This window comes from Archocentrus centrarchus, chromosome 10 (assembly GCF_007364275.1).
Source record: "Archocentrus centrarchus isolate MPI-CPG fArcCen1 chromosome 10, fArcCen1, whole genome shotgun sequence".
NCBI classification, from domain to species: Eukaryota; Metazoa; Chordata; class Actinopteri; order Cichliformes; family Cichlidae; genus Archocentrus; species Archocentrus centrarchus.
In genome coordinates, this window is record NC_044355.1 from 6,852,843 (window position 1) to 6,865,462 (window position 12,620).

General features: G+C 40.3%; 1 protein-coding gene across 1 annotated transcript in view; it reads left to right on the forward strand.

Moving 5' to 3' along the window:
- The window catches only part of slit3 (slit homolog 3 (Drosophila)), a 247,366-nt gene that overhangs the window by 24,987 nt on the left and 209,759 nt on the right, over positions 1 to 12,620 (forward strand). The window contains exon 4 of the mRNA XM_030739309.1: positions 1,329 to 1,400. Within this exon, the coding sequence (XP_030595169.1) occupies positions 1,329 to 1,400 (72 nt within the window). The remainder of the gene's footprint in view (positions 1 to 1,328; positions 1,401 to 12,620) is intronic.

A 12,620-nucleotide genomic window follows, 5' to 3' on the forward strand; every position in this document is an offset into this window, starting at 1 on the left:
GGAGGGGCTGTGGGTTAGTTAGTACATGAGCATCAGTGATATGCTGCCTACAGTACCTGTAGTACTGAACAAACAAACAAACAAACACACGAAAGTACTGTTGTGTTGTGAGAATTCTGTTATTGAAAGGTGTCATAAGCATCATTCTGGTGACACTGCTGGTTTTTGTAATAGCTGATATAGTCTTCTGTGGGGAATCTTCATAAAGTTGACGAGTGGCTGATGTCATTGCCAGCATTCATGCTTGTGCATTATGTGTTAATTTCCTTGTGGTTGTGTCCCGGTGTTTTATATGAGGTGCCAGCCATGATTAAAAACAAATAAAATGCTGGGACTTTCTTTTTTTTCTTTCCCTCCCATCCATTCTGATGGTTTTCTCCCCTCCAGGAATTTGTTGACATCTGTGAATCCTTATACTGAGGCGTTGACTATTATTCTCCCACTGGTATATTAAAAAACTCCAGGGAAAAAGTAGCCAGAAATGCATAAGAGGAATCAACAGTGCTGAACAGTACGATCATAATAATTGCAGGCTGTGTCGATTAGATGCACAGTTATGTTTCTAAAGAGGTGACGGTGTAGGTTATGGCGTAGGGTTTCAGAGGGGTTTGTGGTTAAGACATACCTAAGGTGTAGATTTAACACAGATGTATTAACACAGATGTAAGTGTGTATGATGTATGTACTGTAGGCCACATGAACCTGGGCAGTATTAGTCATCGGATACAAGATGGATAAGCTTCAATTTGAGTTTGAGTATGAAATCTTTGGCAAAAGCGTCTGCATTTTATGCATTTTTGTCCTATCAGAAAAAATAGATCAGTAAGATTAAGCAAGATTTTTGTTATTCCGATGTGCTGTATGCACTTGGCTCTAATGTAATTCCCTAATTATTGATACATTCATGTTCCTATTGTTAAGGGACAAAACATGTTAAACCATTTACCAGAATATATTACATTTGCAGAATAGGGTTATCGTTTAACATTATGACAAGGACTAATGGTGTTGTAGCCCAAACATGTTTCGTCTCTCACAACCAGGTTAAAGCATATGCAACGATGATATATAGATAATAGACTTTAAGAGACTGACCTGTGTACACAAACCATAGTGTGATAACCTCTAGGCCATAATCACAAGAAGCCAGAGACTTTTCCTTGAGTTCAAACCTCCTGACCTTTATGGTTATTCAGTCAGCTGTGTGGTGATTGTTCAGTCAACACAAAAGCATGAATGTGAGTGATTTATTAGACAATGTTTTTGCTCTTTTTCCCTTCACAGTGACATGTTTTCCTTCATTTTGCTCCTTCTGTTTCCCCCTGTAGTCGTCTGAACAGAAACAAACTCCAGTTCCTTCCAGAGCTTCTTTTCCAGTCCAACCCCAAACTAGGACGACTGTGAGTACCCTTTGATTTTTTTCATCTTCTCTCTATCCATGATCTCTCTCCGACTGTCCTCCATCATTCTCTTTCCCCTTTTCTACCGCTTTTGATGTGTTACATGATCCATTTGAAAACATGACCGTGGTGTCAGAAGTTTTATCCTGGTTGAGGGTTCAGGTCTCATGCCAGGTGACACAGTGCCGCTCTGTGCTCCTGTCGAGAGTTGAAAAGGGCTGTGAGTGTCAGATGTGTGCGCGTGTGTGTGTGAGTATGCTCGATTTTAAGAGGTGAAAGTGTGCCTGGAGTGAATGTTTGCTTGGACTTGTGTGGAATTTTTATTCAGGAATATTGAGTTTTCCCAGAGTATTCGGGGTGTAAGTGCAGGTCATACTGATGCAGCAAAGCCTCCCACTTGTTCTCCTTTTCTCTCTTTTTCATCTCACATTCCCAGACATACTCTCTCTCTCACTTTCACTCCCACTGGTGCATCCACCCTCTCTCCCCATCCGTGCTCTTTCTTTCCACTCAGGTTGTCAGGTTCTCTATTTGTCTTATCCCCAGAGAGTCTCTCTTAGTCAGCTTTGGTTGAAGGTTGAAACACCTTCTAAACTTTATAGCTGTTTACACTGGGCTTCATTCAAGTGAAGCTAGAGTAAGCTTGTGCGTGTAGGTGCATGCCTGCTTTTGATTGTGTCTGCAAGGATTGTTGTGTGCCTCTGTTAGCTTCAACAGCATAAAATATTGTATATTTATGTTTATGTTACATACATCGTACTGATGCTGCATATCAGCAAGTCAGTAACTGCATGTCAGTATATATGTGTGTGTGTGTGTTCAGCATGCGTGTGTATGTCCGTGCCTATGGTGAAAGGTGTTAGGATAACGAATACCAGCACTAGGACATTAAACTTCTCACTTCTCTCATTCTCTTTTATAATATTTCCATGAAGCAGAACCCACTGGAAGCTACTGTAACTGTTCTTTGTTGAAAATATTCTTTTCATGTTTTTTTTACCTTATTGAAGTGCAAGCTGATCAAAAAATCAGAAATTAAAGGAATACTCCACTACTCCAAAAGCTTTGGAATATCAAAGGGTCATTGGCAAGCATTGAAATGTAGATTGAAAGGTTTTGAGCTTGCTTCTTCGCAGAGAATGACAGCTATAGTCAGCTTAGGTTTGCAACACTTAAAATGGATTTGCGCAGCGAGCCAGAGCCATTCCAGTGTCACAACAACGACATGTCCAAAGAAATGTCAAAAATTACAATTTTTTTTTTCCGCAAAATAAATTAAATGTACTTTTCCAGTGCATATATTCACATCCTCATACTTCCAAAGTTTTGCTGAAAGTATTTTGGGCTGGCACTGGAGAAGTGGATTGTGTTGCAGGAAAGTTTCTGTGGACATTTTATGACATTTTGATTTGTTGGTCCACTACTGAAACCCTTTCTTCCATAACCGCCGTGAATCAAAGCAATGTTACAAGCTTTTGCAGCAACCTATCAACCTACAGGCAGCAACTATGTGATACTCAAAAATGCATTGCTGAAAGATGGGCTTTTAAAGGACATTTACTTGCTGTTTACCTTCTGGAAGACTGAAATAAACATTAAATGCACAGTACGTCATCACTTCTCTTCACAGTATACATCCTCCAATATTAACACAGGTATTAATTTTTTATACTACAGTCCAGTGAAAACTGTGTATCTGCATATTTTTGGTTAAAAAGAAGCAATGATATACTGTGATATATTATATTATATTTTTTTGGCAGAAATTCTTTTTAAAACTATGCACAGACATATTATGTATGTCATATTTTTGTGGAGATCTGTGATGTATTGCTAAAGCAGAGTAGACTGCTAAATTGTTGTTTGCGTCAGCTGTGGCTTCCAGGATCGCACACAGTCAAAGCTCTTCATAAATGCCAGGACACACACACGGTGACAGATGCAAATGCAGACAAATACAAACATTCCATCACACACATTTACACATGGTGGGGTTTTTTTTCAACCCCTTTTTCTTGTTCTTTGTGAATGACAGTCTTATTTCCTCCACCTCCTGGCTTACAATTCTATAAAACCCCTAATTGCTCTCGAAAGCTATTATTTATCACCGGTTGAATATGGATCCCTATAGAGCTCTCAGACAACTCAGGAGAGTGGAAAGGGTGAAAGTGTTCCAAACTTAACATTATAAATCTCATGTTCTTTATATCCCTACTTTGCCATCAGCACAATCTAAATTACAGTGTCTGGAGTCTCCTCCGGCACTTTTTTTTTTTTTCCATCTTTCTCCTTTTCTCTGTGCTTTTTTCTCCCATCCATGCTGTGTTTTCGAAGGAAGCGGTGGTAATGTAAGCAGCAAGGTATGTAGAAGAGAGAGTGTATGTAAGAGGGAAGGGCAAAAGAGGAAGAAATGTAGGTAGAATTATGGAAAGATAGAAAGTCAGGGGGAGGGAGACTTGCAGAGAGAATAACAGCAGGAGAGTAAGGAGGAGGAGACAAGGAGGTTTGCTGGTGGCTTTCTGGTTTGGGTTCGTAACCTTCCTCTCTGTCAGCCTTGGTTAGATATTAAATGATGGCAGTGTGATAGGAATTACCTCTTAACCCTCCTATTAAAGCCCTGTGGTCTGAGGTTTGGAAAAGGGAGGAGCTGGAAGGAGCTGGACTAGCATTAAGGGAAAATAGCCATGGGTTAGAAGTTTTGCTCTTCAGGAGTGTGCAGGGCTAAGGATAAGAGGTATCAGACTGGATAATAGTTTTTAGTCTAGTCTTTAATCCTGCAAGAGCATGAATCAATCAAAGAGGTTGTCTCTTAATGGAAACTTTTCTAATTTAGCCGTAAGTGCTGTTGCCGAGTGCCTGACAAAGACAGATGAACAATACGTATCGCGGAGGTCATGTGAAGGGAGAGAGATGGATGGATGAAAGGATGCTGGTGGAAGATAAAGGTTTCTCGCAGATGGATGGAGGAATTGGAATCTGTGGTCTCTCTAGGTGCTCGGTAGGAGGGAGAGAAAACATAAATGGGAAGGGTGAGATGGATCGTGGACTGGAGTCTGTGGGTTTCAGTGTGTGCAGTCTGTGGTTGTTTCCCCCCACAGTTTGCAGAGACTGTGGTCTCACAGCACATGCACACAGACACACACGGTTGCACACAGTAAGCTTGAGCTTTGAGTAAATACATTTGCTAAGAGTGTAATGAATTTTTGGTTTGAAATATATTGATGATATCTTGAATGGAAAAATTCACTGGTTAGAGGACTTTTGTGCCTCGCTGCGCGTTACACTCTGTCAGGGAGGTTTACTTTGCTAAGTGACTTGATGGCCGCTGGTCTCCTGTGTAATAATGCTGACCCAGACTGAGCCTCATCCTGTTATCTTCACTTTCTCCTCTGGGAGTTTGTGTGTGTGTGAGACGTGTGTGCGTGTGTGCGTGCTTGTTTAGCGCATGAAAAGGCTTGAATTAGCTCTGGCTCGCAGCCCCTCTTACTCATGAGGCAACAGCATTCCCATTTAAGCAGCTCGAGTTACATTTGATTGGTTTGCATGAGGCAGAAGATGAAAAATGAGAGTATTGTTATACTAAAGAGACATTTCCCTTTTTCTTCATGAATAAACCTCTAGGGCCCCAGATGCTGAGTATTACATAGTGTAGAAGGTGAACCATGTTTGAACATTTATGGACTGTGAAATACTGTAAAAGCTTTGCAAACTTTAGCATAGCTCTTGCTGTATAAGGGATATTACGGAGTGAGTCAGCAGAGCATAAATCTTTTCTACTTGTGCTATTCCTAAACAATATTTTTGGACACAGTATAGCAATGTAATGCACATAAATTAAATTACTCTATTACATAAGCAACCAGAAAAAATGTGCTGTAAAATTTATGTTCATTGCAAATCTGCAAAGACAGAATGACATAAAATATGTTTCTGCAAAAAAAAAAGAAACAAACAAAAGATTCAGCTGGCCAAGAATCTAGCTGTTGGATTATAGTCGGTTAACATGTGCAATTATGAGGCTTGTAATGATTCTCTTTCATTCCAGTATTATAGTTTACATGTCGGTGAGTATTTGTTTGTTCACTACAATATAACAACTATGCATGCAGATTCCCAGCAGACCTCAGGAAACAAAAAGCACAGTAACAACCTATACATATAAATACAGTCCCAGCCTTAGTGTTAAGCAGCTTCATTCTGCTCTCTAACACCACTGCTGTGCTCCATAAACCGCACTACAGCAGGATATCAGCAGCCAAACATCAGACTAAAAGGATTCTTTTGGAGGCTTAATAGAAAGGGAGAAATTTAGTTTATGTCCACAGGGAGGCTGGTGAAGGATTTTATACAATCCATTTGTCCTTGAGAATGATGCTTCATCCCTACATGTTCACTGAGTGTTTACCAGGTTGCATTACAGAAACATCTTTAAAAAAAGAAAAAAAAGGCGCGAGGGGAAAAAGCAGCAGCTGCAGAGAAGCTAATTCAATGAAGCAGGATTATAAGAGAGAAAAATCACCAGCATGAGTCTAATGGTCAACAAATCATGGCATAGAAGGTTCCCACTTTAAATCCGTGCGCTGACGACTGTATGGTAATGAGATATTTTCTTCAGCACCATTAGGTTACTCTTGTGTAAAGCAGTTTACCTCCAAATGCTTCAGTGAATCTCCCAAATGTGAAAGTGTGGTATTAACTCTCCCCAGTTACTGTAAATACAATGTGTTAGTTAAGTCAAGGGAAAAGAAGCTGCAGAGAGAGAGGAGAATGAGAACAGGAGGGAAGGCTGGAAAGAGCGGGGGGTCATTTGAGATGTCTTTTCCTCCAAATTAAGTTAATGGAGAAAGACGAGGAGGTTGCCTTTAATCTTGGCTAATTGTCCATTTGGAGGCGACTGCCATAGTTTACCTGCTGGAATGTTATGGTTAGTGTTACAGGAAGTGGGTGAACTCTGTGTGCCCGCTGATTGGATATGACAGACAGCCTCACTGGCGATTGGTTGGAATGATCTGGAGAGGTGAGAGGTGAATATAAACAGTCTGAACTTACATGTGTCTCCTCTTTTTGGTTATTATATTACTTATTGAGTTTTTTCGTCTTTATTTTCCCATGTACACTGTCTTACTGTTAGGGTTAGAAATACTGCCCCATGCAAACTGAACAAACAGCTTTGAAGTTTCTGTTGCTCTCTGGGAATATAACATTGTTTTCTTGTCACTAGGCTCCAGGGCCTTTGTTTGGTTTTCACGCCACTGTGTGCTGGTGAGAATCAAATAAGTCTCAAATATACAAACACATAGAAGCACACACAAATACATCTCTCTCACGCCGCCTCTCCTTACTGGTTTAACACCATAGGCACTGGATGTAGAAGTGTGTGTCCTGGTGTGTGGCATTGGTGCTGGGAGACTTTATACTGAACTACACATCCATGACAGAACTTCTTAATAATTAAACATGGCCCAGATGTTCAAATCATGGTATGTAGCTGCATCACAAAGCTTAAAGGACCTGACATGCAGCTTCACATCAGGGTCAATATTCACCAGCAAACTGTGTGCATTTTTAACATGTATATAAATTCAAGTAATTGCCACTAAGTTAAAGTGGCAGTGGATGTTCTTGTATGATGCTGCACATGGAGGCCTGTAGGTCCCAGGAAAGAGCTGCACCATTGGACCCATGTGAATATTCACTGGTATTCAGGGAGAGGGAAGACTTCTACTAAGGGAACCTGACCAGAGCTCGTCCAAAATAGGTCTGCCCTTAGTGGCTTGTGTGTGTGTGTGCGTCTGTGCGCTCGCGCGTGTGTGCCTGCATACATGTGCTTCCCACAGCCCAGACGGGAGTGCGATTTTTGTCCCAAGACATATTTAGATAAATACACACTGCTAAGATATTGAAAACCAAAAGAGAGAGAGAGAAACAGAGAGACAGAGGAAGCGTGACAGAGAGAGAGAGAGAGAGAGAGAGAGCGAGAGAGAGAGGATGATAGTTGGATAATTTGGGAGATTTGGTTACATGAGGAGAATTTCCGATAACTCTTTCATCCTTTCTTTGTTAACAATACTTTCTAATTTGTTACACTCAGTAGTAAACTGCTTCAAACAACATCATCTCTGCAGGAAATTATATTTTTGTGTTTGGTTCACGAGTGAGATTTCTGCTGCACATACTCATGGACATAAATGGGCCTGTAATCGGTGCTTCTTGTATGCGTTTAATCTTTGTTTTGCCTTTCCACTCATGCTGCCTTATCCTGAGATTTGCCTGGTCACCGTTCAGTCTTTTGAACACAGAATGAACATATGAGCAAAATTATATTGGTTCTATTTCTGAACCTTTCCTAAACTGAACAAAAACGACTTTTTTTTTTTTTTACTCTCTCGTAATTCAGTTTTTTTGTCCATAGTATTTCACCCTATTGTGCAAGTATTTATATACATATAAAGTCTCTCACACCAATTCTTAAACAGTTTAAGTCTGGTTCTCTTGCTGTGAAAGCACTGGTGAGGCCAATAGTCATAAAGTTTGTGTGTGTCTAAGCCTATGTGTGTTTTCCTTTTGCGGACGTGTGAATAAAACAAGCCAGAGTGTGTCTTAGCGGGGCAGAATACACCATCCAGGAGTTCTTAAAGTTCACGACAGCAACACCTTTCCCTTTTAGCAGCCTACTTCAGCAGCTTGCCAGTTAGCTAGCTTGCTGCAGGGCCAGAACCTATGAAAAGTTTGTGGGAGGCTGCGAGGTTGTTGACTTTTTTTCTTTCTTTAAGTTTTTACATGGCAAAGAATTTTTATATGTGTGTACTGAAATAGCACAGGGACCGCATGTGGTAGTAATTTCACCACGCAAATAAAGATGATTTGATGGGGGATGTAGCAGTGGAGCGGCTAGTAAACTTAGATAAAGATCTCAGATTTTCCCTTTGACCTTGTTACTCTTACAGAGGGTAGGTATGCAGGCACATATTGGTAGTTCAGTTAAGCGTACTTGTTTGTCAGTAGGTAGGGCGTAGCATTTTGTTCACAGTCTATGTGTGAATTCATATGCATGGTAATTGAGCTAAATATGTCAACACACGTTAGTAATTTGTGTGTCTGCATATATGCTTGGATGTTCATATATGTCCTGTATTTATGTGCCGACTTAGTATAGGTGTCCCTAATTATTCGTGTGTGTGTGTGTGTTGATCTGCCAATCTGTACATGCATTTAAGAAGAGGCAAACTTGACACAGGCCCAAATGCACTCACAGGGTGTTTGTTTTATCATAATTTAGGTTTACATGAGAGCACTAATCGAAAACAGACTCACTAGAAAGCTGGAGGAAGATGACAGGAGGAGGAGGAGGAGGAGGAGGAACAAGGAGAGAAGATGGGGGGGGGGGGGGGGGGAAAGACCGGGTAACAGGTGAGGGAGAGGAAAAAAAAAAATGGAATGAGACAGAGATTAGGGTGGCTGGAGGAGAAAATAGGACAGCAGATACTCTCTGAAGAGGAGCTTTAAGAAAATAGAAGCTTTTGTTGATTGTTGTTGCTTTTTTCCTCCTTCTTACTGCGAGGACTAATGATCTGGCTCTGATCTGAGATGCTTTATTTTTCCTAAAGGATGTTTTAAAAACCTGGCAACTAACTTCTGGCCTTCTCTCTCTCTGTGTGGTGTGTGGTGTGTCTGTGTGTGTTTTCAAGTGTTGATAGTGTTGTTTTTTGTAGTAAAAGCAAAATGGAGTTGTATACACCCAGCACTTCATTACTGACAAAAGACAAACCACTAAACAAATGTAATTCCCTCCCATAATTACATTCATGTGTATGAGCTGATAAAAAGGGCAGATGCTTTCCTCAGCACTTCCCACTTCTGCGTTTTCTTAGTGAAACGCCAGGCTGCTTTTTTCCAAACATTTTTACGCGGCTTCCAGGGCAACACAGAATTATAAATGGGTACAAAGAAAGGTTCATGTTCCAAAGGTCAAACTGAAATGCAGTGATGATTACTACATAGGAAATAAAAAATGCAGCAGTAATAAATAATCGTCCTCTAGTTTAGAGCACCATTAAGATTTTTTTTGTGTGTGTGTGTGTGTGTGTTTTTAACAGGTATCTTGACGTTAGCTTGGGTTTTAAAGATGTTGTGGTTTGATTTTATGTTATGCTATTAATCACATCATAAGAACATCTCATTGTAACTATCTGATTTCAGAATAAATCTCGTAAAGTATTGCAGCAGCTGAAACCTGACCTGTAGACTAACTGCTGTTGTAGAGTTATGGTGATGTCATCTGAGGGTGTCTGTCTTTAATCTCCTCCTAAATTCTGGGAAAAAACTGTTTCCAGGTTATTTACTGTAATATGACAGGTGTGTGGGGGGGTTGGGGGTGTAGTCAGTGTAAAATGAAGCTCCAGCTCAGTGTGGGGTCCAAAAAAGTCATGAAATATCTCAGTGTGATTATGCATGAGTCTGCAAAAAGGTACTGAGCAACATGCGCTTCGGGGCTGCTTTGTGGTGTGAATTCTGTGTTGTAGGTTTAAAGAAGATGTATGCAAATAAGATTTTTAATTTATGATCATTTCCAGCAATCTATAACAATATAGAATGTAATGTGACTTTTATGAAGTAAGGTGTAAAGCAATCATCTGATGGATGGCTCTTTTGCCTGTTTGACTTTAATGCAGCTCACTTGAGTTTATGGCCTGTCACAGATCTGCGAATAATGGTTTCCTTAACCACAAACTTTCCCTAATAATAAATGTACTATAATCGCCATGCAAAAAGGGCAAAAAGCAAAGCTTTTGACAATGTTTGTTATGAATATAAAAAAATTTAGTGTCTCTTGGCTGGCAACAGAGCTGTCTGAAAACATGCAGTTATCAACAAAACAACCTTTGGGGTTATAAGGCTTTACATTTTTAGTTCATATTATAGAGCCTAAGAGTTTTTCATTATAATAATGAATAAATATGATATAATTATTTGTGATCGGTTTTCTGGATAGCCTCCCCATTTCACTGTTTGTGTAACTCTATAATAGCTCTGAAATGGAAATTCCATATATGGAAATTCATCCGGCTCAGTTTTCTTGAATGGTAATGCATTTGAAAAAACTGATATCTTGAGTTGTTAAACCACTTCAGACACCCTGACATACTGCAAACACAGGGTGTAAAGTGATTAACGTCAGGATTTTGTGAATTGGAGACAATGAGAATGTCTCAGTGTGTGTGTGTGTGTGTGTGTGTGAGAAATATTTTCACTTTGTGGGAGGTCTGCATAGCTCTTGCTTTCTTTGTTGATCATTTTTATGGCTACATATGCAGATGGAACTGGCAAATGTCTCCCTCACACACACACACACACACACACACACACACACACACACCACACACACACACACACACACACACACACACACACACACACACACACACAATTGCACACCTGCAGACACATGGATGTGTCTTGAGAGTTATGCTTTCTGTATGTAGGCCCACAAATGAACGTTTGAATGTGTGTGTCTTTTAGTAAGACTTGTGATTTATTCTGTTTAAGTGAGGTCTGATTGTTACAAATGAGCCAAAACTGTTAGTATTGCTCTGGTGTAATCAGAGCTACACACACACAGACACACACACACACACACACACACACACACACACACACACACACACACACACACACACACACACACACACACACACACACGACCCACAAACACTACAGATATACACAATGACCCACGCACGTTGGAGATGCGAGTACACAAATCTGATCATCTATCTTGCTGTCACACAAACACATTCATTCAGTGACTGGGATCTTTGTATGGAGAGCTTTCACATTTGAATGCCAAAAGAAGAAAAAACTGTAATATTTTCTTTTCTCCTAATGTAAACAGTCTTTAGAGTACTTAAAAAAATCCCCAATTTAAGCAGATTTTTTTCAACAAAATAAAAAATTAATAAAGATCAGTACTGCCGTGCATTCCTCTGAACACCTTATCTCGCAGAGTTTATCTACGATACATCCTCACAATAACTAAAGCCAGAGAAATATTTTGGAAAGAATTACTTAACTGCAGTGTCATACAGTGACCTGCATTGTGTGATTAACTCAAGGTTTGTCTGGTTGTCATTATGTTACTGTGTCGTAACATGCTGGCCATCGAGAGCTCAACAACTCTGGAAGGTTTTACATCATCCATGTATGACTGCAGATGAGTCAACAGCAGAAATAACAAACATAAGCTGCTACATGCAACATTTTGACATCAGTAAATCCTAACCATACTGAGGCTGAACATTAGAATGAACACAGCACACAAGAAAGCTCACTGCCAAGAGGATTGGCACCCTCAGTGCAGCCTCTGAATGGAATTGTTTGCCACCTTGTTGATTTGGTTAGAGATGTGTTAAATGACTTTATTGTACAGAACTAGAGCAGGGTGCTGCTGCCTTTCTACTACAGATGAAGGTTTCTGCATTTCAGAGTGCAATAATAGAGAATATACTGAGTCTGATGAATTACGTTCAACACAAATATTCTGCTTTCAAAGAGACCTTGCTTTGAAAAATACATTTTCCTGTTGGCTTGATTTTGCTCATACTAGAGCAATAGTGAAACATAAGCCTCTGTCACAGATCATGTGTATTCCCCAACGGGTTGGCGAGCGCTTGCTGGATGTAGCTGGCAGTCTTTTGCAACGAGGGTCGTCCACTAAAAAAAGCCTCCTTGTGATTGCTTTGGTTACTAGCAGACTGCCATGATTACCTGCAGTTTGCATGGAACGCATCAACTTGTCTGCAAACACTCCTGCCCGAGCAGTAGTGAAAACTATGAAAAGTGTGGACAGGAACTGCACCTGGAAACACAAAAACCGTTTGCCTTCAAAGTAAAAGTTGTAACTTTTGTGTTAGTTGCAGTAGTAAGGCACAACTCTTACTTTGAAGGCAAATGCTCTCTGTTTCTGGGTTGCATCAACTTTTCGAGGTTTCACTGGCCACAGCAGCCTCCAGCAACCACAAGCCAACTGTTCGGGGGAATACACATTTTTCCTAGGGACAGGTGGTTGCCAGGGAGTTGCTAACCATTCTCTAGGCCTGTGTGACTGAAGCTTTACTCTGCAGTTTACTAGGACAGTAATGTGCTGGTTCTAGGTGACATTAAAACATGCAAAAACTATACAAATAACATAATAGATATACTCACATATGGCACAAGGGGTCA